The 25,614-nt window shown below is 36.5% G+C and overlaps 5 protein-coding genes across 12 annotated transcripts; 1 reads left to right on the top strand and 4 right to left on the bottom strand.

The window, feature by feature from the left end:
* Window positions 1-2,046: 2,046 nt before the first annotated feature.
* On the bottom strand, window positions 2,047-5,251 carry LOC127902970 (FBD-associated F-box protein At2g26860-like). 3 transcript variants are annotated; one of them, XM_052443213.1, is made up of 4 exons: window positions 5,158-5,251; window positions 3,734-4,700; window positions 3,412-3,564; window positions 2,047-3,321 (listed from the first exon to the last, which is right to left on the bottom strand). In XM_052443213.1, exons 2-4 carry the CDS (start codon window positions 4,673-4,675, stop codon window positions 3,031-3,033), a joined length of 1,386 nt encoding a protein of 461 aa, XP_052299173.1. In that variant the 5' UTR covers window positions 4,676-4,700; window positions 5,158-5,251; the 3' UTR covers window positions 2,047-3,030. The 3 variants fall into 3 exon arrangements, with proteins under 3 accessions (XP_052299173.1, XP_052299174.1, XP_052299175.1); XM_052443214.1 differs by lacking the exon at window positions 5,158-5,251 and having other exon boundaries at window positions 2,047-2,800; window positions 3,007-3,321; window positions 3,734-5,151; XM_052443215.1 differs by lacking the exon at window positions 5,158-5,251 and having other exon boundaries at window positions 2,047-2,852; window positions 3,007-3,321; window positions 3,734-5,151.
* A 1,750-nt stretch (window positions 5,252-7,001) lies between these two features.
* On the bottom strand, window positions 7,002-9,450 carry LOC102623076 (putative FBD-associated F-box protein At3g50710). The gene is made up of 4 exons (XM_015531220.3): window positions 9,257-9,450; window positions 7,968-9,123; window positions 7,605-7,754; window positions 7,002-7,527 (listed from the first exon to the last, which is right to left on the bottom strand). Exons 2-4 carry the CDS (start codon window positions 9,120-9,122, stop codon window positions 7,270-7,272), a joined length of 1,563 nt encoding a protein of 520 aa, XP_015386706.2. The 5' UTR covers window position 9,123; window positions 9,257-9,450; the 3' UTR covers window positions 7,002-7,269.
* Window positions 9,451-10,505: 1,055 nt separating this feature from the next.
* Window positions 10,506-11,100, bottom strand: LOC107177447 (F-box/LRR-repeat protein At3g59190-like). The gene is made up of 2 exons (XM_015531221.1): window positions 10,812-11,100; window positions 10,506-10,642 (listed from the first exon to the last, which is right to left on the bottom strand). The coding sequence occupies exons 1-2, from the start codon at window positions 11,098-11,100 to the stop codon at window positions 10,506-10,508; spliced, it is 426 nt and encodes a 141-aa protein (XP_015386707.1).
* A 1,630-nt stretch (window positions 11,101-12,730) lies between these two features.
* Window positions 12,731-17,214, bottom strand: LOC102609875 (mannan endo-1,4-beta-mannosidase 6). Of its 6 annotated transcripts, none has more exons than XM_025099524.2 (10): window positions 17,022-17,214; window positions 16,306-16,438; window positions 16,094-16,179; window positions 15,019-15,981; window positions 14,709-14,801; window positions 14,334-14,613; window positions 13,944-14,138; window positions 13,652-13,774; window positions 13,295-13,506; window positions 12,731-13,212 (listed from the first exon to the last, which is right to left on the bottom strand). In XM_025099524.2, exons 4-10 carry the CDS (start codon window positions 15,054-15,056, stop codon window positions 12,780-12,782), a joined length of 1,374 nt encoding a protein of 457 aa, XP_024955292.1. In that variant the 5' UTR covers window positions 15,057-15,981; window positions 16,094-16,179; window positions 16,306-16,438; window positions 17,022-17,214; the 3' UTR covers window positions 12,731-12,779. The 6 variants fall into 6 exon arrangements, with proteins under 6 accessions (XP_024955292.1, XP_015386661.1, XP_024955291.1 ...); XM_015531175.3 differs by having other exon boundaries at window positions 16,306-16,447; XM_025099523.2 differs by having other exon boundaries at window positions 16,094-16,188; window positions 16,306-16,447.
* A 4,940-nt stretch (window positions 17,215-22,154) lies between these two features.
* Window positions 22,155-25,569, top strand: LOC102610401 (receptor-like protein kinase FERONIA). Its single transcript, XM_006481158.4, has 2 exons — window positions 22,155-22,317; window positions 22,417-25,569. Exon 2 carries the CDS (start codon window positions 22,670-22,672, stop codon window positions 25,355-25,357), a length of 2,688 nt encoding a protein of 895 aa, XP_006481221.1. The 5' UTR covers window positions 22,155-22,317; window positions 22,417-22,669; the 3' UTR covers window positions 25,358-25,569.
* The last annotated feature ends 45 nt before the right edge of the window (window positions 25,570-25,614 follow it).

Raw genomic sequence — 25,614 nt, forward strand, 5'->3', positions numbered from 1 at the left:
ATTTTGGTACTTGCTTATGCGGCCAGGAGAAAAGACCCTATGGAGGTGGCCAAGACATACCCCGAGACAAATCCGAAGACATCCTTCAGAAGCAATACATTTATCAAATTCAACATGGATTTGACAACACGTGCTTTTGTGTTCACCCTTTCAAGGAACATGAAAAAATAATCTAGATATATATCTCGATTATTTTATATATTTAAATAAAAACAAATAAATAAATCTAGACAAACCAAAACATGTTTGACGAGAATAATATTCTAAGACAAGCAATTCATTGATTTTCAAACCGACCAGTTGATTATCTATTATTTGATTGACTAATATTTCTGTTGGTAAAGGGAGCTCGGAAGGAAGAGGACTATACCTTGAGAGAGGTAAGGAGGTATTGAATGCAGTCTACCCAATGCTAGATGCAGAGATACATAATAGATCTATATGAACATCATGAGTTGTCCCAAAATGAAACTAATTGTTGCTGATGCTTGGGGTATAGAAACGTAGCCACCAAATAGTGATGTTGTAAAGGTAATATGAAATATCGAGGAGAAATTTGACCGGTCGCATATGCAAGCACGACTAGAGTCCTGCGAGAAGACCAGAATCAGGTCGTTTAATCCTGCGGTCTTGGTTAGTTCTTAGATCGTTGAACTCCGCCCGGAAGTTAAACCATAATCAGGTTGTTTTATTCTGCGGTCTTGGTTAGTTCTTAGTTCGTTGAACTCTGCCTGGAAGTTCGGTTGTTAATGTCTAAGCATGACCGGGCGCTATAATTGCAACTCAATACTACACAGAAACGGATACATTAACTCATAATTTAAGTGGTGCATTCAATCAAATAACATATGTGCATTAAAGAAGATGCGATCTTGGGCGCCTATAAAAACCCTGGAAAATCCAAAAGAGGGGGCTTTTTTGGCTGATAAGAGGTCTGATTAAAAAAACAAAAAAAGAAAAATAAGATCACGAGCGTTGTGCCATTATTATTTCTTTGTAAGAAAACTCGATTGCTGACTTGAGTGTTAGAGGATTTTCGTTGGGAAAAATCCGACTCTCCCTGACAGTTTTCTATTGTTGCAGATTAAAACGAAGTAAGGAGATAATTCCAATTCCATCAAGATAGCAGTTAGTGGTTCCCTATCAAAACAAATTCAAGTGTTGACAAAGCATCCTGGTCGTTATCGTAAGCTCGACCAAATTACCGATACCTTACAAACTCTCCCAATTCATGTACACATTTCATACATACATTAAGTGTATGTAGTACAACAAAAATACTTTAAAATCTCACGTTGAGAAGAAGGTTATATGTGGCATGGTCAACTCAAGATGGTTTCTTTAGTATTTACCAACAAGTAATTGCAATGCTTTTATAGAATGAAATTGGGATAGTGAAGTATACGACATACAGTCAATCCATTTTTTGTTACTAACTAAATTTGACTGAGTTTTGACACTAAAGTAATAACAGAGAAATATTAAAAAAAAAAGACAGAAAATGGAATAACCAAGCTAAAATGGAAAAAAAAAGAGAAGAGTTTTAGCGCTTGAAAGAAAAGATCATACACAACAAATGAAACAAATGAAGTACCACTTGGCAGTTGGTTTGAAAATTAAAATTCATGATCAAACTAGTCCTCAGGTTTCATTTTCCCAGTGATCTTGGCCAAACAGGCATTGTCCCCATTGATCACATAGAGTCTCGGAGGGCCACAATGGGCTCTTGGACATAGTTCTGAGTTCTGAAAAACAGTTATTATAAATGACAGAGGTAAATTTTTGCGGTTCCATTAACCCACGATACGTATTGGTTCAAATCCTTAAACAAAAGATCTTTCTTCAGTTGGTTCAAATCCTTAAGCGCATGGCAGGAGTAACACGGCCCTCTTGCTCTTGGTGGGCGCTTCTGAAATGACTACAAATTCTGGGAAGTAATTCAAATTCCAGATATGCAACCCGCCTCAGATTCTGAGCAAGAAGAGCCAGATAATCTACAGTTTTGTAACAAAGACTGATTCTACAGCAAATGGAATAACCCAAACCAAGAAAAAAGAGCTTTCAGAAATATATTTCATTTCTCAACAGCATTGTTTTCAACATCCGTGAAAATATTCATGCACAAATTTAGAGATCATCATGGTAAAGGAATTCTTCCATAGGATTTTTCTTCTTGCAACCCCACTTACATTTCATAGAATACAAGGAGTTGAATAATGCAATTCTTGTGGAAAGAAGGGAAATGATGTTTGAAGTTGAAGGAGATTTTGGACGAACTATTACCATCCATGCCGTCTGTGCCATCAGGGAAGTGCTACCACAATAGATTGCCAGCTCCACTGCCTCATTTCTTTGTTGACTTCAAGAGAGTTTTGCATGCTAAGCAGATAAGTGTGTCTCCGATTGATATCTAGCAACTGGTGTCTTTTGCATGATACGCCAAACTCAAAAGCACAACTAGTATTCCAAGATATTTCTCATCATCCTCTATGCGTGCTTCCATTTATGATAGAGTCCATCCTTGGAAATGCAACAACATCAGGGGCCATCTTGTACGTGTTAAAGAAAATTGGAGCCATAGTTACAACAACAGGAACTGAACCATAGGGTACTCCAGATGAAGATACAGGACAACCTTGTTTGGCCGTGTATCATGACAAGACAAACAAAGATGATTAGATCATGATTGGTGAAGACTGAAGACAATGGACTTTAATACATTTTCTCATTCAACTTCCAAAGATCACATCAATAGACTTCATAATTTGCAAAAACAATGGCTGATGAAGCAATCCCAAGTCTGCAAATAATCAAATAGCCCTTTAGTGGTGCTTCTGAAATCACTACAAATCCTGAAAAGTGATCACCACATTATGAAGATTAAGAGCCATACTCCTAACAAAATTCAGTGTACATAACAAGTATGTTATGCACATTTGGTGATAAGAGGCATGTTGTACTTTGCTAAGACCAAAAATCAAAACAGAAAATGTTAAGCGAGAGAACCTTCCAACATCATCTCACAAACATTCAAAAGAATTCAATGTTGCAAGTCTTAGAGCCCCTTGGAAACATGAGAATCTCTTTTCGGAGATTGTCCTCTGGTGCATCTTCCGCAAAACCCACTGAAAACTTCTCCAATACTTTACTATTTTCCAACAAGTACCTGACCATTTCCAGCTCATAATCTTCCCTCTTCAGGTTTGTTATCTCAATCACCTCAACACACGATGACAAACAATTAGGTGCACACTCTGGTTCAACGCAAACAAGATCCTCAAATACAATGTCTTGTAATGTGTTAGGAGTCAATTTATGAGCCTATGAAGCAAGAAGAATCACACATTTCAAAAACAAAGTGAACAAGTAATGCAATTAATTAGCTATGCAAACAATATATTCTTAACTCACCTTTGAGAAGTCCAAGTTAAGAACTTTCAGACTTGGCGACCTTTTGAGAAATGGTGTCAACAGTTTCCAGCCAAAGCAAGAGTCAATGTGCAACTCCAATGAGATCAGATTGGAAAACGTTGGCAAATTATTATTTAAAACAAAGCTTAAAACCTACAAGAGAAATAAAGATAATTGTCCAATAAAATTAGTACAAGAACTAAATAACAATATAGTATAAGTGAAATATTAATCTTAAAGAAAATATTACCAAATCAGGTGTGCAAAATATCAAGACATTCAAAAATTGATAACCAGAGAAAATATTAAGTGCAGGAAATACCGTCATTGAGTCAGGTAATGATAAAATCTTCATACTTTTAATTCTTTTCACAAGTTCCAGTGCACTTCTAGCATCATTTTCGAAGATACCAGACGAATTTCTTCTAAGAACATTGAATTCAACAAGCACAAATGCTTTCTTCAGAAAAGGTATTTCATCCAATACAAAGTATGCTAAGGAATTAGCAATAATGCTGAGGTATTCAAGATTAGGGGTTCTAATCTCAAATATACGCTTAGAGACGTATCCTTGCATTACGAATACACTTATGCTTAGCCTTTTGAGAGTCTGCACAATAATGTTAATAGTCTGTACATTATCACGTGGGTGAAGAATCCCTTCAATTGTCAACTCTTCAAGTGTAGGACAACTACTAAAGAACTTCTGCATTAGGCCACGATCCGGATGGCAAAAGCCAAAATGAAGAATTTTGAGACTCGGAAAACATATCCCAGATCCGGGAATATCAATAACAATATCACTGCACAGTTTTAACTCCACTAGTGTTTCACAAGTTAAAATACTCTGAGGTAACTCTAGAATCCTTTTATGTCTAGTAAAGTTACTAGTACTATATACATCAAGAAAAAGGTGGCGGACATTGCGTTGGATTGCAAAGCATATCCATTCACTAACACGAGAAAAATCTTTTTCTCGAAGAGTAGAACTTCTAAGATGAAAATTGTGAATATCTTTCAATTGACAAAGACCAAGTACTCGTTCCACAAAATTCAGGAACCAACTCCTCGGTTTTTCATTACCCCCATCAAAGTAAAGACCGTGGATTGAAGTCCAAAGATCCCTCCATCTTGATGATAAAATGCAGGTCCTGACAGCATCTTCAGTTGGAAGACATGAGAGGATGCGACAAAGAAGATGATCTGGTAATCTACTTGTAATGTCACCTCTTGCATTGTCTTTATCAACGTTTTTCTGATTCATAATTCTCTGACAATGATACAATTAACTGCAACAAATTTGATATATGAAGACAATTGCAAGCTTCCATAAATTTGTTAGAATAGAAAATACCATCACCAGTCACTAAATTTAGATAAAAAATTTTAACAATAATTCAGAACCCTTCAAATTGCATCGAGTCACAGAAATAATCACCAGATTTTTAACAAGCAAATGCCATGCCGGAACAAAGAAAAAAAAGGCAAATAATGGAAGAAAGAAAAGTTTCCAAAACCGAAAACAAAAATCTTAAGAAGACCACCAACTATTGAGCACTAAAATGAGTTTCCATAAAGGTCACTGGTTAGCGGTTACAGCTCAATTATCATTTTCAGTTATTCATAACAGTCAAAACCCACCCGACTTTATAAATTTCCCATTAATATATACAAAGTTTACCCCAAAATATTAAAACAGAAGGGGGGAAAAATGATAAATTTAGAATAAATGAAAGAGAACCGGACCTGAGGCAGTGTGCTGTAATCAACTCCTCGAAATTGTTCAGCTTAGGAAAAGGAAAGGATTGCGTTAATAATGTAGATGAAATGTATCGTTTATGTCCCTTATTTTATTTATTTATAAAAAGACATATGTAACCTGTCAAATTTTACGTAGTAGGTCCAGACTATTGATTTTTTTTTTTAAAAAAAAAAAAATTAGCAATGGCTAGAGTGAAAATTGTAATAATATATCTAACCTTTAAATTTCCCCCCAAAAAAATAAATAAATAAGTAACCTTCTCATGAAGAAAAAAAGGTTTATTTAATAAAAAATGACGAATTATGTTCTTAAAAGTAAAATTTATTCTGAATTTTTTATTGGTTCACAAGCAACATTATTGTCAATCTAGAAATTCAGTTAATTAGATATGCTAAAAAATTATTTTTGAGTGCATTCAAGAAACCAAAGATTTTATTTAGTATTGAGGTGTTGTAAATTTTAAACTATAATTACTGTAAAAAAAATTATAACTATAAAAGAAAAGTTAATTTTTAAATAATAATTTTGATAAAATTAATAGCAAAGATATAATAAATTTTCCATTTTGTAATTATAAAATTAAATTAATTTAATTTTGAGATTACAAGAAACTAATGTTTATCAAATATTATAGTGTTGTACAACCTCACTCTCAAACATTACCTCAAATTCCAAAAATAGGCGAGTTATGCATAAACAGTTTCAAAAGTTTATGGAGAAAGCAAGAGTCTGCTTTCTATTCTAAACGGATCAAACTGAGAAAGATTGGACAATTATCGATAAGAAATTTGTTTAAAGGCTTCTTTGGCCAGAGGAGGAAAAAAAAAAGGACAAAAAAACTCTGAGATGCAAGAAAATCGGCAGGCTTTCCTGCAGCGTGTAGACTGATTGTTGGAGATGCACACAAGAGCCCGACCCAAAGACTACACAAAATTTCAATAAACAATTTATTTAAACTGGTATTTCATTTTTGGATTAATATTTTATTAATTAATTAATTAAATCTAATATTGAATGTTAACTATAGAAAATTATTCAAGTATTCTTTTAACAATGATATTGAATATTATTAGAAACTTTAATAGAAACTTCACAATCACAGTGATCGGATTGGCATATTGCATCATAGTCAAGATGATGAATGCATGGCATTCCCAGCGTTGAAAATCCAAAGGGCAATCGAGTTAAAGAAGATAGGATTAGTCGTGGAAAACAAAATGCCAGAGGGAGGAATCTTGATAACAAAATCCGAACTCAGTTTCAGAACTTCAAGTGCTTTTGAAGTGCAAATGCTATCCGGCAACTCTACAAACAGGATTGCAATACGACTCTAAAGCATGGAGGGCTGCAATTTAACAACCTGGCTCAGATTCTTATAAGGTCACTCAGTATGCTATAGAGGACCTCTACAGAATAGTTGGAATCCTTAGTTGAAATTTCAGCTAAATTACGAGCGTACTTTCTCTTTAACATTTAAATAATGACTTTCAGGTTATCTGTGTTTCTGGAGGCATTCTTTTTAGGTAACAAATCACTGTAGGTAGAAACAATCATAGCTAAAACAACAGATAAGAACATAGATCTTGACAACAAGTAAAGTAGCAGATAATATGCAGGTGTCAGAGGATAGAGAAGTAGGAAAGCGAGTATAAAATATTAACGTCGCTTTTGAAAGCTGCACTATACGCATCAGCTGGAAAACCTATTTCAAGAGGCAATGGTTAAAAACAGAGGGTCTTGATAATTACAAAACAGTTGATCTTTCCTTCCATATATCTAATAAATTGTGGATATATTCAGTGATTTATTTGAAGAAAAACCCCTCACTCCGATTGTCATTGCAAACATAACAAACTATTTTATTTTATGTTTCACATCCAACCAAAGAAGTCAGAAGTAACATATGCAGAGCAAAAGAAGGACCTTAAAACAAACTTGACACCAAAGCTTACAAACATCACCTCGAAAGAAGATGACAAACATTTATTTATAGTTACAAGGATGAAAAATGGGGGGGGGGGGGGGGGGGGCGGAGGGGGTGGGAAATCAAATTCATGTACATCAACAGCATGATAGGAACCATTTAGAGGAAAATTTCAGTGGAATTCAACTTGACAAAACTTGGAAGCTCTTTCAAACATCAATAACTCCTGACACTGCTTAAGCTTTTCCTGCCAAGTCCGTGCCCAAGATTTAACAATCAATTTTTCCAAACTAACAATATTCTTTAAGAAGTACTTGGCCAATTGAAATTCATGCTCGGATCCTCCAAAACTCCTCATTTCAATTTTCTTGACATGAAACAGCAGACAACGAGGTACAGGCTCTTCAAAGATAAACCCGGAATCATGCACCTGATTTCGAAGAAAACAAATATTATAAACAAGAAATTGAGTACCATTTAATTTAAAAAAGTTCATCACATTCTCACCGCAAGACTGTGAATGAGAAGAACTTCTAAATTTGGCAAACTATTGAGGATGGCAAGAAGCAGCTTCCGTGAAGTTCCTCGAGTATGCACTTCCAAATATGTCAAGTTGGGGAATGTTGGAAAGAAATCCTCATAAGCCAAATCAAGAGCCTTTCATAGAGAGAAAAATAATAATAATTCAGAAAACAATAAATTACAAACAAAACTCCAGCTAACTGAATTTCCTAGAGAATAATTATATTATCCTAGTTTTAAAAAAATGTCAGTACAAGGTGATTGTGCAGCAAATTAAAGATAAAAAAAAAAAAAAATTAAGCATAAGAAGCTTCAAAGCATCAATCATTGGGTTGAGAAAGAACTTACAAACATAGTTTCTACGGACAAGGACATAAACTTTATTTCATTGACTCCTTCAAGAAGCTCTAACACACGTTTAGCCTGAGGCAATGGCCGCTCCACATAGGAAGGCGATGGCCACTCAAAATAGGAAACATCAATAAAAGCTTCAGTTAGGGAATGTAATTCATGCACCATATAGGATACCAAAGCATGATCTATAATATGGAAGCGTTCAAGATTTGGAGCCCTAATCAAAATTTTGTGCTCATTGTAAGAACTTCCCTGATCTCCGATGTCAAACCTTATGCCTAACTTCTTCAGAGTAGGAGATGAAATATTAAAGTTAGTCACCACATCAGCATTAACCAGAAGTCCCACTATGGACAATTCCTCAAGCACGGGGCAAGCAGAAAAGAGCCTCTCAGTCAAGTTGTTAGGGAGACAATACATTTCAATGTGAAGGAATTTCAAACATGGGAAACACAATCCAGAGGGAGGAATGTTGATAACGAAATCTGAGTAAAGTACAAGAACCTCAAGTGTTGTGGAAGTGCAGAGGCTCTCAGGCAACTCAACAGGATCTTGACGCTCAAAAAAATAAAAGAGAGTATGCAGACCGTGACTCTCAAGATAAATTTCAATCTCACGAACATTACGCATAATTGCAGAAGAAACCCAGAATTTTAAAAGAGATAAATCGGTGAGATTCGAACATTGGAGGGAGAACTTGGCAAGGGTTGCCGAGTTAGTACGATCAAGTACCCAATTCACAAAATCCTCAAATCCAATACGAGGATAGGCATTCATGCCAGCAAAAGTATTAGTAAGTCCGAAAAGGGGATCAAGAGCACGCAAGCTTAACCTGTGTACAAACTTATCAAACCTTTGAGCAGTATCCTTAGTCAAAGCATCATCAATAGCTGGCCTTTCGCAAAACTCGTCGTCGAAGCAAAGATTAGAAAGCCAGGTCCAAACAAGGTTCCATCTTGAAGAGAGAATGCGAGTAGCCACGGCATGTTTTGCGGGTAAAAATGAAAGAATGTGACAAAGAATTGGATCAGGCAAACGACTGATCCTATCTTCGCTATCATGCTTGCCCACTTCAAGTAATTCGGGCTGTCTGCTGTGTGAGTCTGACTCTGATTCTTCCATCATCATGAATGTGCTCCAGCTCGACATTCTGTTGATCACTTTTCATTTTCATTTTTTGAAGTAAAAACAATATATATATAGTATCACCTGCTCTACTTGAAATCAAGCCCAAGTGTAAGACAAATAGATAAGGGAGAGACAAAGTTAAAAGATGAAAGAACCTGATTAGATGAACGAGATAAACACGATGCTCCCAATTCGCAAATCAAGATCACTGCCAAGCAAGCAAACGACGATCACTTTGTTGTAGAAGGAGGAACCTTAGTTCGATCGCCAGCGGTTTGACTTTTGATTATTATTATTAACGTCTGGACAAAAAGCAGCGTTTGGTGTTATAAATTCAACGTCTACGTATGTCGAATTGAGAATATTCCCTTTCAAGTTGTCATCACCCTAGCTTGCTTGGAGAATGTGTTTGAATTATGGTAACACGTGACAAAATCTAAAAGATTCATAATATAATTGGTAAAATTAAAATAAAGTAAATACCAACCATAAGCATCGCATATAAATATATATTTACCACCCGAAGAGGAGCTTAAACAAAAGGGTTTCTTTGGTGGCATTGGATGCTTTGTTTAAAGAACTGGATCGCTCTCAATGATTCTATCAAGACAACATATTTTAAGCATTGAGTTGGTGGAATGATATTATAGAAGCCATTGCAAACAGAGAATTTTGATTCCCATGATGCAAGGTACTATGCTTATTCTAGGTAAAACCATCAAAATGTAAGAGCAATCACCAACTTGTTTATTTGATTCTGACAAACATGTCAAGAAATCGGATTCAGATTTGGAGACCTAATCATTTTTTTCCAAACTAACGCTATTCTTTTAGGAGTACTTGACTACTTCGAATTGACGATGTTTGTAACCTTCAAAATTCCTCATTTCAATTTTCTTGACGTCTTGGCATGAAACAACAGACAAAGGGGCATGGGCTCTTTAAAGACAAATTCGAAACCACGTACCTGATTTCAAAGAAAGCAAATATCATAAGCAAGAAATTAGGTTTAATTTAAAGTTGACCAAATTCTTACCTTCTGATTTTGAATAATCAAAACTTCTAAATTAGGCGAACTTTTGAGGATGGCAAGAAGCAGTCTCCATGTAGTTCCTTTAATCTCCACTTCTAAATGGGTCAAGTTGGGAAATGTAGGAAAGATTTCCTCATAACTGAATTTGATTTCTCCAACCTTATATAAGCCTAACTTCTTCAGAGAAGGAGACCAAAAGTTAAAGCTTTTCACCACACCAACATCACTCACAAGTCCCACTACCGAAAACTCCTCAAGCAGATGGCAAGAAGAAAAGAGCCTCTCGGTCAAGTTACGAGGGGGATTATACATTTCAACATGGAGATTTTTCAAACTTGGGAAACCCCAAGAAATATTGGTACAAAATGTGACTAATGAACAAGAACCTCAAGTGTTGTGGAAGAGTGGATATCCTCAGGCAACTCAAGAAGATCGTAACCGTAATGCTCAGGATAAAAGAGACTGTGATTGTCAACATGAATTTCAATCTCGCGAACATTACGCATAACTGCAAAAGGAAACCCAGAATTTCAAAATAGATAAATCATTGAGCTTGAAACAATGGAGAGAAAACTTGCAAAGGGTTGCCGAGTTAGTCGGACGAGATACCCTGTTCACAAAATTCTCACAAACCTAAGGGTAGAAGGAATTGTTGGTGAACTCAACAGGAACAGCACGAGTGGGATTAAGAGCAGTCAAGCTGAACCTGTCTACAAAATTGTCAGAACTGTGAGAACTATCTTTAACAATATGATTGTTAATAGCAGGCGCCTCGCGTAGCTGGTTGCGGAAGCAAAGATTAGAAAGTGAAGCACAAACAAACTTCCATCTTGAAGAGAGAATGCAAGTTGCAACGGCATGTTTTGTAGGCAAGAATGAAAGAATGTGACAAGGAATTGGATCAGATAAATGACTGATCCCATCTTCGCTATCTTGCTTGGACTTCCTCTTAGTGTTTAACTCCATGAATGTGCTGGACGTCTCTGTTTGATCGCCGAGGAAGCTGGTGAAATGAATAAATGAAAATGGCATCCTCTTCTACTTCAATCAATTCAAACACAAAGTTTATAAAAGATTACGGGTCGAAGTGAACTGATGAATGAACCTGATTAGGCGAAAAATATAAACACGACACTCCCAATAGGAGAAGCAAAGGCACTTTTTAGCTTTACTGTAGAAGAAAATAGAGCTGCAGCTGCAGCTTGCAAAATTTCCTTGCTTAAAGAAACTATTTACGAATGTCAATAAGTAGATTACCTATTTATTAAAGGCGACACAAAACGCACCGTTTTCTGTATTTCCATCTATATGTCGAATTAATGATTGCTTTAATTCATTTGCCCAGGACCAAAGTCAAAAGTCTAATGTCAGTCTCCATAATCCAGAGAAAGTTTCTAATATTTAGTTAAATTTTTATAAAAATGAGGATTTGTTTGATTTATAAATTCAAAAATATACAGTATACTTATTTAACATTCAATCTTCATGTTGTACCAATGGCTTAAAGGAACTCAACGTGACAGGCTTTAGAGCCTCTTTCAAGCATTAATAATTTCTGGAAAAACAATTCCCAAATCATAATTATTAAACCAAGGTCCTGCCATTGGTAGTCAGGCGTTCAAGATTTGGAGCCCCAGTCATAACTTGATACTCGTAATTTGCATGGAACTCTTTTTCTAATAAGGTTAATCTCTTCAAAGCAGGGGATGGAATGTTAAGGTTAAATGGCTTAGTATGATCACCCAAATGAACGTTTGTAGATAAATCTTCAAGCATAGGGCAAATGGTAAAGAGCCTTTCAGTAAAGCAGCTGTAACTGGGTCAATATGTGTCAACATGAAGATACTTGAGACTTGGAAAACATACTCTAGAGGCAGGAATCTTGAAAACAAAACCCCATTTTAGTTTGAGAACTTCAAGTATTTTGCAGGTGCAAAACAATTCGATGAGATCATGACTTTGTTCAATTTTGGATATGATACTATGATTTGTCAAGTAGATCATGATGAATTTATTAGTAAATTATAAATTTGCAGTAGGTCCAAATGCATTATCAATAAATTTTAATATGTGTTTTTGAGTGATCATAATTAATATGTGTAACTATTGAAACCTTCGAGAAAGTAGAACGTGAATCTCTGTCAAATATCTGGCGGTCAATGGAAGTATTCTTTTTACATTAGAAAAATATTTAGAAACAATAACTACAACAACAAATAATTCCACATATCCAATCCAAGCTTGATTCTGAAATTGACAGGACACATTCTCTTATGATTTTTTTATGTAACTACACGTAAAGGCACATGCGGCAACAAGACTGATTCCGCAAAGCATCCTTCCAAGTCTTGAGAAGAAAGTTTGCATAGCAGAGCAAGGCATAGTCAAGAACTCAGTGGTCAGTACAATTTCTTTACCAATAAGTAATTGCAATGCTTCCATAGTATCAAACTGGGAGAGTGATGACATCTAAATACTGCTGTTAAATCTATTTTTGTTACTAAATAAATTTGACAAGAGTTTAAAAACTATAACAGCAAAGACAGCAAATGGCATAAATAACCAAACCACGAAAAGATTTTTGGCACATACTTCATTTCTCAATAGCATTGTTTTAACATCCATGATAAGATTCATGTGTAAATTTACAGATCATCGTGGTAAAGGAATTCCTCCAGAGGAGTTTTCTTCTTGCAACCCCATTTACATTTTGTAGAACACAAGGAGTTGAAGGTTGCGATTCTTGTGGAATGAAGGGAAATGATGTTTGAAGTTGAAGGAGATTTCGAAAGAACAATTGCATACCCATCATTCATGTAGTCTGTTCCATCAGGGAAGAGCTGCCACAAGAGGCTGCCGGCTCCGCTGCCTCCTTTCTTCGTTGAGTTCAAGAGAGTTTTGTATACTGAGCTAATCAGTGTGTCTCGGAATGATGTGTTATAACCGGTGTCTTTTGCAGATACGCCGAACTCAGTAAATAGAACTGGCATTCTGAGATATTTCTCAGCATCCTCTATGTGTGCTTCCATCCATGATTTGGTGAATTGAAGATGGGCATCAGAAATAGTTTGTGAAATCCTTCATCAATAAAATTAATCAGTCTAACAGAAGTTCTCATAATCATATAATCAAAATTCCCAGGGCAGTATAAATACTTTACCAAGAATCAGCATAAATATGAACTGAAGCAAAGTCAACACCAAGAGTCTGATGGTTCCTTATAAAATCAGTTCCAACTTGTGTAGCGTACGAATTTGGATTGAATTTAGCTCTGTCAGGGGCTGAGGGCCCATAAAATCCTTCCAATCCAATCTCCACCAAGTGCTTTGCATCAATGCTTTTCACATAAACTGCCATTTCTTGTATCCATGACTGTGAAAGAAAGTTATTCAACTACTTCAGAATATGAAAGTGATTTGCTACCAACTACCACAATAGGATATGTAGATAACTAGATATGCATATACAGCAAACATAAAATATTACGCCATCATTGAAAGAAAGAGAAGAAAAATACCTGCAGAGTATCACCAGAAGGATCTGAGGTGCATCGAGGCTCATTCATCAGCTCCCAAGCAAAAATTGTGGGGTCATTCTTGTAAGTTAGGTTTGTGAAAGTGTTGACTCTATTGAGCACAGTCTACATTCCAAAATATCAAAGAGATTAACACACTTAGTTTTGCAACTAATATATTTTTGACATCAATGGCAATTTTTGTGGAATTCTAGTGGCCTATATATATAGTTGACAAACAGACAATCTCAATTGCCAAGTTCAATTTCTACTGCAACATATAAAAGATGGTTACCTTGACATGGGCCTTGTAGTAGCTCTTGAGAGTTGTATGAGAGAAAAACTCATCGTCTGAAGTCAAATTAAGGCCAGCAGCTTTTCCCCATTTAACATATTGTGCCTTGCCACCGTATGCATCCCAGTTGTTCGTTATTGACAGTATGAGCCTGATCTTATACTTCTTTGCTTCACTTATCACAAAATCCAGGGCCTGGAATTTGAGAAGCAATGATGAAAATAAAGAGCATCTAAAGTCTTGCTTTATAGAAATGGAGAGAATTCATAACAAGAAGAAAAATTGCCTAAAGAATGCAGAATCAACTTTGGGAAAAGACTACTTTTTCTCCCATAACGTTTAGCGGAAAGGAATAAACTTGGAAGCATGAGAATTGAGAAGCAAGAGTACCTTAAAAACTTCTTCATCATAAACCGATGGAGATGTCTGAAGGGCTCGCCACTGGCCATCGTTAAATGCCCAAGTTCTACAAACTGTTAGACCAGCTGAAGAAGCTTGGTGAAAAAGCTCACTGACTTTTCCTCTTGTAGATTGATCCGCAGCAAATACCATCAACCAGTAAGTATTGAACCCATTAACATAGAAGGGCTGGTCATTAACCACAAATTGGTTCCCTTGCTTCTGCACCATTTGCCAGTCATCATCTTCCCTAACTTGCAAGTCATAAATCCTGCACATTGGAACAAAATAACTCAACCTTACAACCACATAGAAAATATGATCACCACAGCATATGGCAAATATAATGATCTCCAATGAGATTACCCATGATGTGTGCTAGCATGTGACAAATGATTCTCTATTTCCTCCACTGTTGACTCAAATCCCCAATCACCATTGACTCCAAAGACTGTCCAACTTGAGTTTTCAATCAAAATCGTGAAGATAACCAATGAGAAAAAGGACTTAGACCCAAGTGTTATCTTGTGATAATCCATGGTATTAAACAACTAAGCCGCATTTTTCGAACTTCCAAGGACCACATATTTATATGTTCCCATCAAATGGTTCTTGTTTCTAAGGAACCAAATTGTGATATACAAGAAGAGTATAGAAGAGAAGATAAACACTTTACCTTTGAAGCGAAGGAAATTCCCTTCTTTCCTCGGCCATTATCTTCACTTTCTCTTGCAGATACAGATAGGTATAGAGAGATACGGAAGTTTGGTGTAATAAAGATTGTGACACACACTCTAAGCTAAGTCGCGAACTTACTCAATTCACTTCCAAGAATAAACGATGGGACCCAAAAGACAAAACATCTGTTATCGTTCGGATGTCACGATCTTTCTTCTTGGAGAAACATGATCGATTCTATAATAGGCTAAAAGGAAACTGTTCCTTTTCACATATATGATTAACCCATTTCGGAATCAATCGTTACCTGAGACAGAAAGAAGGTAAATTGAAGCTGGAACGAGAAAGATACGTAAAAAAGTTTCAGTGGAAGCTGGATTGAGACTTCGTGTCGGTTCTGCCGGTGATTGATTTTACCCAGGTATGGCATGCGATCGGAGTTATTTTAAGTGATTTTTTTTTTTCAATGAATTTCAGTAAACTCTTCATGTGATATATATTACACCAATTGCTATTGAAATGTTTCTATGCTGAGCTATTGCTTAGATTTACGTTTATTCTATTGAAAAAGATGGCGCTATTTAGTTCGATGTATAGAATCATAGGAGTGTAGTGTCACTGCTCGTAGGTTTGAGGAAGGTTGTAACAAATTTTTATCAATTCCTATGTGGCAACAGGTGCGTCAAGCAATCTTGATAATCTTCTGTAGTATTGGAGATACTAAACAAAAGCAGCTTAAGCCATGAAACCTGGCTAATCTAAGATACAATCTAGGCTAGCAAGATAAAACTCTATAAAACAAACCATGAAGCCCAGGGCCAAAATGAAGATTCTGTCACAAAAACACAGAATTTGAACAATATAGCTCTATACAAGCCACGAAGGAAAAGAGCTGTAGATATGGTTCATGCCCCTGTATTTCGACGCCCAAACCTCGCAACAAAACCAGCCTTGATAGGAACTACAAATTGGCCAGACCCACACAACAAAAAAACAAGAATCAAACTTATGTATTGTTAATATGAGTTTGAACTAGTAGTAATAAATAAATACGGTACCGATATTATTAATACCTGCTCACATATGAGAAAGAAGAGATGATTCCCATTTGTAAGTATAGTATCTGGACTTTTGCAGCAACCACATATGACAAATTTATCTGCAACCACTAACATAGAATAGTGAATCATCAGAAAAATAGGCATTAACAGAAAGGGGTGCCACTAACATGGTTGCAGATCAACTACTGCTATAATATGTCAAAAAGTTAAATACACGAACTTACTTGTTATCTACGTAGAATCCCTTCAATGTATTTAGAAGCAAATCTACCCTTCACAACCAAATGCTGCTGTACATCAAGAGATCCACTTGTCTCCATTTCAGATAGTAAAAATGTCACCACATTCTCTGGCTGCCTGTGCATCCTGAAAATGAATTAAATATTTACAATATGAAGAGAAATAACAAATTATCAATGGAGGTGGCAGTTGATGATAAGAAACATATTAAGTAAACACTTCCAATAAGATATGAAAATTAGAGAACAACTGATTTCTGAGGAAAGAACGTATAATAAACACTTCCAAACTCATCATATGTTATGCAGAGATCCATGAAATTCACAAAAGCAGTCTTCCTTGTGCCCTCTCTAAGAACTTGGGATTTTTATTTTTTTTTTGGGGAGGGCGGGGCTCATGGCAGTCCTTTGCTTATCTCTGGAAAGCTTGGGGTTATTCTCAAAAAGACTACTGAACAATCTATTTAGAAGCTGCACTTTCACAATAGGCATAGACAATATACAAGAGCACAATTCATTGCAGTAAAATCTCACTCACAACAATGCAGGGCATATAACATTTAAGAAATGAAAAATAGGTATATGATAAGTCACGATATAAACACCTATTAAAGTTTACTCAACACATGGAGAATACAACAAAACCATATGTATTGAATTATTGAATGAATCCTCAGACTGCAAGAACACGAAATATTTACCTCTTCAAAATTATAGTCTCAGTCAGATCCTTCCCAAGGATATCACAAGACTGTCTCTCCCCCTCCTTCCTTGCCTACATCACTCCAGAAGATGACATAAATATCATCTTAATTGATCTGTCGTAAGGTTTTAAGGATTCTGAGCTATATTCCTTTACCCAAGATTAATAACTTTACAATAGACAATAAGCACTACCGTCAGATATGTTGTTTAAGCACATGAAGAATGGGCCCCATAATGGGCTTAACTTACATTTTATGTAAGTAACATTCCGAGAAGTTGGATTCCTTAATTTGCAGATCCAACGGGTGTGGTGAAACATAACCTAAAATTAGGTTTAGGTAGTGGTTGGAAATTCATTTTTAAAAACAAAAGAATGGATACTTGCTAAAACGGTTGTCGAAAAAAGCAAGCTAAGGGATTAGTCGGAAAAGACAATTTTAGATGGAAATGATAAGTGATGAGTGGTCGCTGGAAAATCCAGAAAATTGAAGACAGAAAGTACAGTAATTAGGTTTTGAAAGTGGAAAGCAACAGAAGCAGCAAATGAGATAACCAAATTCCTATTTCATTTTTTCCTATCAAAAATTAGGGAAACCAAAAAAATTGCAGCCCCATAAAATCGAAGCTACAGGCGCTGGAATGTGGCAGAAATTACGAATTACACAGTGTAGTCCAAGAAGATATTAAAGGAAGTATAATATTTTTAAGTCTTATTTTCGCATTTCATACTTATATAACATTTGAAATAATTATTAAAGCATCTACTCCTTAATTCAATCGAATCGCACCTAAAAACTATTACAATATATATATATTTTGTTGATAAATTTCAAGTTACACTAACACATACATTTATAGTTTTATAACACTTCTAATTAACCAAAAAAATTGCTTAAATTAACAGACATAACATAAGAAGCTCCATGTTTTATTTACATATCGGGTAAAACATAACAAAGCTTTATATACATATACAAGTGCTACAATATACACACATAAACATAAAAACATCATTTCCCATGCTGCCTTCTTCCATTCTGTGCATCCAGTTCTGCAATTTTTTTTCTCTTTGAATAAATAGTTGCCAACTTTGACTCCTGAGGCTGGGATGCAACCCACAAACTTCCTAATTGTTACACTGACACATCTACATTTGACATTAACCAAAAGTTCCGTCAAATTACATATCAACCAAGATAATAACAAAAAAATTTCACGAAATATGCAATGGCCAACGTCATTGTTGGAGTTTTTTTCTCACCTTCTCCAATTTTGCATTTGTTCCAAGATGCACCTCTTATTTCATTCTTAGGTGTCATAAATGGTGATGGATCATGTAACTTCGGAGCAAAACTAACTAAAGTATCGAAAGATTATTGGCGCTCTGTCAGCACCGCACCCACTCTTGCTTCTTATTGCATCCCTAATCTAAATAAACAAAATATTCTGAAGCTCCATTTCTGTAAATGCTAATAACAAAGTCAAAATTTAAACTTTTCCCTTAATTTAGCAAGGACATCAAGGTTTCAATTTGTTAACTAATTAATATATTCTAGTTTTGAATTACAGATATTGCAGGCATTGCATTGAATTGTACGAACTGTACAAATACAATTACAAAGAATGGCACCGCGAATAAAAGGAAAATATTGTACAGAATAGAATATATTCTATATAACTCCTATATATTCATCGTACTCTGCTAAAACAGAGAGAACATAATAAAAGGAAAGGAGAAAATTATTAATTTTACAGAACCCAAAAGAAGAAAAAATATTGTTATGGAAAAATGAAATTAAGAAGGTAATTTAGCTTCTTTCCTTCATTCTTAGAGAACTACAACGTAACATGATTCATGGTGGCTCTGAAAAACAACTCAAAACAGAGATACTAAACAAACCAAAGTACAGATGCACAGCAACAGAAGCTAGCAGCGGCATACAACCCTCATTTATATTAATAAATAAACCAAACTACAAATACTGAGCATAATAATCCAGCAGCAGCAGAAGAATCAATCACCAGCATACAAACCTCACATATATTCATCATATTAACCAAATATATGCCCTTGTTGGCTCTGAATAACAACTCAAAACAGAGATACTAAACAAACCAAAGTACAGATGCACAGCAACAGAAGCTAGCAGCGGCATACAACCCTCATTTATATTAATAAATAAACCAAACTACAAATACTCAGCAGAAGAATCAATCACCAGCATACAAACCTCACATATATTCATCATATTAACCAAATATATTCATCAATTTTAGCCAAATATTTCTAGGCTAACGCTATTCAGACATTTCATCGAACACTTGATGAATATGGTCCATTTAAGACTTTCAAGCAGGATAAATTAATCGCTGATATTACAAGTTCATTATTCCAACGGAAAAAAATAACGAAATATATTATAAATTTTTCAAACACTCTCTAACCTGTGAAACTGCAGCTCCCCGTCATTTTTCCATGTACTAGTAACGGATAGAACTCTGAAACCATTTTTTTTCCCCCTCGATTTTCAGCCTTTGTTCAATACAATCAAATATAAAGCTATATGAAATTTTCGCATATTTAGTTGCAGCAGCGAGCTGTTGCTTCTTCAATAATCCTCTTTCAAAAGTCGCGTAAATTTTTTTCTCTTTCCAATTTTTCCTTTCTTTTCAAAATTTTCAGTGATTACCGCCTTACCTTCAACCGGCTGTAATGATAAACGCATGGGATTGACTTTACCATTGACCCATTTTGCAACTGGTTTCCATCCGGTTTCAACAAGTTTTTATTACCCCCCCCCCAAATTAACACATGTTGCACTTACATCAATTAAATAGTCATATCAGTTATGTTTCTTACATAAAATGTATCGTAAGCTTACCCCTGAAACTGAGCAGCGTTTGGAAATTGGTCTTGCGCGACACTTGTCAGTTTTTTTCATTTTTTTATAGCTTTTCGTTACATTTCTGACAATTAAAAACTTATAGTGCCCCTAACCAACTGGGCCTTGGCCCAGTAGATAGGATCCCGCACTCACAATTGTGAACGCAGCGGTTCGAGTCCCCACGATGCATATAGGGATTTATTTATTTTTTTAATTATTAAGTGAAGACAGTCTTTTTCCGTTCAAAATGTGAGTGGAGTAGATACTCCTTGAATATTAGAGAGGATAAAATTTGGAAAATGTTATATAAGAATTAATATAAATTAGGCTCAATAATTGTCTGATTGTAAATATCAATTGTAAATCTCATATAATATGAGTTGTAATCTGAGCATTAATCTCATGTAATTCAAAAAAAAAAATTGTAGTGCTCCTCAAAACGAGAAACTAGGATGGCAAAAAAGTTTGATCCGAATTTTAACTTGATTGATTTGTCTCGAAATTTAATGATCAGAATTCGGTTTCGAGCTTAAAAATAAAAACCCAATTATATTTGGGTCAGGGTTCGAGCTTTATATGGCCTGATCTGATTTGTTAACAAAAAAATTTCACACGCACACGTTGTTTGCGCACACACAAACACAAAACACACACACTCACGTCACACGATCACACACGAACACACACATTTCCCATTCTAAACCCTAACGCAAGAGAAGCAATCACTGCCACACTCACGCCACCAACTTGCGACCAATTTGAGCGCAGCCGTGACTCACGCCACCAACACACTACAGCCGCACTCTATCACCAGCATCGCTTGTGATTTTATTATTTAATTAGGGGAGTTGAATTAAAAAAATTGGTTGGGCTCGAACAAAGCCTGAGCATGACCTTGACCCGATCGAGTTGGGCCATAATGTGAAACTGATTTTAGCCTTGGGCCTTTGTTGGTGTGATTGGGTCGGGCTCGGATTTGGTCAAGCCGGAGCCTGACCTAATAATTAAACAACCCTAACGAGAAAAAAAGTGACAAATTCTTTATTTTTTTGAATATGATAAATAATATGAGAGGCCATGTGTCATTCATTGAATAGACTCAATGAAGATAGTATAATAAATTCATTTTGTGAATTTCATCGCTCACTTGATGGAAGATGGATACATCACCAGTTTTTACTAATTGACGAACATAAACGAAATAATTTATTATTTTAAAGTTGTAACAAAAAAAAAAGACGGTCATTCAATTTTTTCGATTCCACTGATGGACATTTTCTCTCTCTTAAAAGTCTCCAAAAATTGACGTCGTGGATGGCTTGGGGTGGGGTAAGGAGTTTGATTCTCACAAAGTGCAGTGTGAATTCCACATTAGGTTTACGAATTTGGAAATATTTATAGATTTTTTAACCCACCCTTCATAAAACGCGCCTTCAAAGCATTTAAACCACCGTAACCACCGTCCTCCTGTCCTGTTCTGGCCCCGCAAGATTAAAGCGACCCACACGCAATCTGGACCTACAGATTCCTTGTTTTGAATCGGTGGGCCAACCCCGCCACATTAAATCAAACGCCACCAAAATGACAGTCAACGAGCACTTCCGCAAATGATCACAAACCGCGTAGGCGCTTCCCCTAAACGCGCTTATTATTATATTGTATTGTACATCCACTCCTGATAACTCACAGCTCGTTAAGAGTGATGATCTGTCACCCTATCATAACCCACTTTCGTCATACCCACTACCCAGTGGCAAATCCCGTAATAGACCAAAGTTGCCAAGGTCCTTCCAGCAATTTCAACAGTTCCACCCTTCAGGTTGTCTTTTATTGATTAAAATTTCATTTTTTTAAAACGATTGCAAATTACTGACCTAATCGACGAGTTAAAATATTGTGCAAAATTGCAATAAACATCCAGCCCCTTTTATTTTAGTATAATATCGAATGAGTGCATACGGGTTTTTTTTTTCCATGAAGTCCCTACCGTCAGATTAAATATAATAAAATGAGTGTAATCCAAATTTTCAAGATTTTGAGCAGGTTACATATATATAATAGTAGAGTGATAAAATTACATTTTGTATTAAGCTAACTTTAATTAATTTCGACCATAAAGCATTTAAATTTTTAAGTTTGGCTTCCTTTGGGGAATATTTAGAGTTCAGGGATACAATTGTTATTATCGGTTAAATAAGCAGCAGTAACAACCCACTGCCAGTATAAAATTCGGACACAGCTCGATTCCAGCTTCTCGGTTCTTTCAAACCTCCGTTTCTTTCTCTCTCTCTCTCTCTCTCTCTCTCTTTCTTTCTCTCTCTGTCTCTGTCCCTCTGCCCCTCCACGGAAGCTCTTAACTCGTGTTCTGTCCGATTCGACTCAGTGAGTTAGTCCGCTTCATGCTAAGGTAACGTTCGCTTAACTGCCCCCTTTAGTACCCACAGCTTTCTTTCGGACTTGAAATGTTCCCATTTCTCAAGTATTTTTCTTTTTTTCTCTGTTTCAGCTTCTCAAAGTCTTTGGATCTGAAGAATTCCTGCTTGGATTCATAATTTGTTTAGCTGAAAAGTTTGTCCTTTGAGCTCATAACTCATTAAAAAAAAAAAAGTTCTGATCTTGAATTTACAGAGTCAGATCTTGCTTGTTCATTTGTCTTTTTCAGTGTCCTGATTGAATTCTTCTGCTCATATAAATCTTTCCTAGTTTAAAATTCCTGTCAACTAAGCTGATTTGTTAAAAAGAAAAAAAATCAGCTTTTTATGTCCATGAAGAACTTAAATAAGCAATTTCTTGCTACCCTCTTCATCTTTCTTTCCTTAGCTTCTGCTATTCATGTCACCTTAGCTGCTGATTACATACCCAGTGAACAAATTCTCTTAAATTGTGGTGAATCCTCAATACTCAGTGATGACGATAAACGGAGTTGGACTCCTGATATCGGGTCAAAGTTTTTGTTATCAACTAAGGATTCCACAACCTCCAAAGCTGCCACTCAAGACCCTTCTACACCGACAATTCCTTACATGACCGCTAGGGTTTTCCGTTCTGAGTTTACCTACAGTTTCCCTGTTGTTGCTGGTCGTAAGTTTGTGCGGCTTTATTTCTATCCGAATTCATACAATCGGCTTAATGCAACCGATGCTCTCTTTTCGGTGAGTACCGGGCCTTTTACTCTTCTTAAGAACTTTAGTGTTGCTCAAACTGCAGAAGCTTTGAATTATGCTTATGTTATTAAGGAGTATGCGATTCCTGTCGATGGGGAAACTTTGAATATCACGTTTAGTCCTATGAATGTTTCAAATGCGTATGCGTTTGTGAATGGGATTGAGGTGATGTCAATGCCTGATATTTATAAAAATACTGATGGAGATTTGATGATTGTGGGTCAAAGTTCTCCTATCTCCATTGATAACACTACTGCTCTTGAGAATGTTTATCGGTTGAATGTGGGTGGAAAAGATATCTCCCCTTCAGGAGATACAGGTCTGTTTAGGTCTTGGTATGACGACCAGCCATACATTTTTGGAGCAGCGTTGGGGGTGCCGGTGACAATTGGTCCAAATATGACGGTTAGGTACCCGAGTAACATTCCTTCCTATGTTGCACCTGTTGATGTCTACGCCACCGCCCGACAAATGGGGCCAAATCCTCAAATCAACTTAAATTACGAGTTGTCTTGGGTTTTCAGTGTTGACTCAGGATTCTCTTATCTGGTTAGGCTTCATTTCTGTGAGGTTCTTCCAGAGATAACCAAAATTAATCAGAGAGTCTTTGACATTTTGCTCAACAATCAAACTGCTTTTCCTGCATTTGATGTGGCTGGGTTGACAAATGGTAATGGAATTCCATTATATCAGGATTTTGCGGTTTTTGTTCCAGGTAATGGACCTCAGAAGGATCTATGGCTTGGGCTACATCCAAATGTGGCTTCAAAGACACAGTATTATGATGCAATCTTAAATGGAGTTGAGATATTCAAATTAAGTGATCCAAATAGTAATCTTGCTGGGCCAAATCCTATCCCTGCTCCTAAACAGGATGTAGTTGATCCATCTTTGGCTCTACCATCGAGTTCCTCGGGTAATTCAAAGCAGAAAGCAATAATTGGTGGGGGTGTTGGTGGAGGAATTGCTCTAGCCCTTGTCGTTGGCTTTTGTGTTTTTGCTGCATCTCGTTGCCGCAGACAAGGGAAGGATCCGAGCTCAAGTGATGCGCAATCTGGTTGGCTTCCTCTTTCACTCTATGGAAATTCACACTCTGCTGGATCAGCCAAGACAAACACTACAGGAAGTTATGCATCTTCCCTTCCTTCAAATCTTTGCCGCCACTTCTCATTTGCTGAGATAAAAGCTGCCACTAACAACTTTGATGAAGCTCTACTTCTTGGGGTTGGAGGCTTTGGCAAAGTGTACCGTGGAGAAATCGATGGTGCAACAACTAAAGTTGCTATCAAGCGTGGGAACCCACTCTCTGAGCAAGGTGTGCATGAGTTCCAGACTGAGATTGAAATGCTCTCAAAACTTCGACACCGACACCTTGTTTCATTGATTGGTTACTGTGAAGAGAACTGTGAAATGATACTTGTATATGATTACATGGCTTATGGAACACTGAGGGAGCATCTTTACAAAACTCAAAAGCCCCCTCTGCCATGGAAGCAAAGGCTTGAGATATGTATTGGGGCTGCTCGAGGTTTGCACTATCTCCACACTGGTGCCAAACACACGATTATCCACAGAGATGTTAAGACTACCAATATTCTTTTGGACGAGAAGTGGGTGGCAAAGGTTTCTGATTTTGGTTTGTCAAAAACAGGTCCTACGTTGGATCACACTCATGTCAGCACTGTTGTGAAGGGTAGTTTTGGCTATTTGGACCCAGAGTACTTCAGGCGTCAGCAACTAACAGAGAAGTCTGATGTTTATTCTTTTGGTGTCGTGCTCTTCGAAATCCTGTGTGCCCGACCAGCCTTAAACCCAACTTTGCCCAAGGAGCAAGTGAGCTTGGCTGAGTGGGCTGCTCATTGTCACAAGAAAGGAATACTCGAACAGATTATGGACCCTTATCTCAAGGGAAAGATTGCACCTGAATGCTTCAAAAAGTTTGCCGAGACAGCAATGAAGTGTGTATCTGATCAAGGTATTGAGAGGCCATCAATGGGCGATGTGCTGTGGAACCTAGAGTTCGCTTTGCAGCTACAAGAGAGTGCAGAGGAAAGTGGCAAAGTTCTTGGTGGAGGAATGGACATTGAGGAAGGAGCATTTGATGTCGACTGTAAAGGTAAGAAAGATCCCAACGCATGTTCAGGTTTTAATGGCAACATCACAGATTCGAGGAGCACTGGAATGAGCATGAGCATAGGTGGCCGGAGCTTAGCAAGTGAAGACTCAGATGGGTTAACACCAAGTGCAGTATTCTCACAGATCATGAACCCCAAAGGGCGATAGAATCACAAGCGTCCTTGCCAGAATCCGGTAATGCAACTGGATTGCTTATCAACTTGTCAGTTTACTTTGGCTTATTCATTTATTTACCAATAATCATTTTTCTCTCTTTCCCCCCCCCCCCCCCCCTCTTCACATGTTTTGATCATGTCACAATTTGTATCTAGTATCTAAGATTAAATGAAAGAGTGTAAAAGCAATTTGTTTTCACTTCATTTCAACGAGTATCATGTCACAATTTGTATTTTGTTATTTATATA

This window comes from Citrus sinensis, chromosome 6, assembly GCF_022201045.2.
Source record: "Citrus sinensis cultivar Valencia sweet orange chromosome 6, DVS_A1.0, whole genome shotgun sequence".
Taxonomy (NCBI): domain Eukaryota; kingdom Viridiplantae; phylum Streptophyta; class Magnoliopsida; order Sapindales; family Rutaceae; genus Citrus; species Citrus sinensis.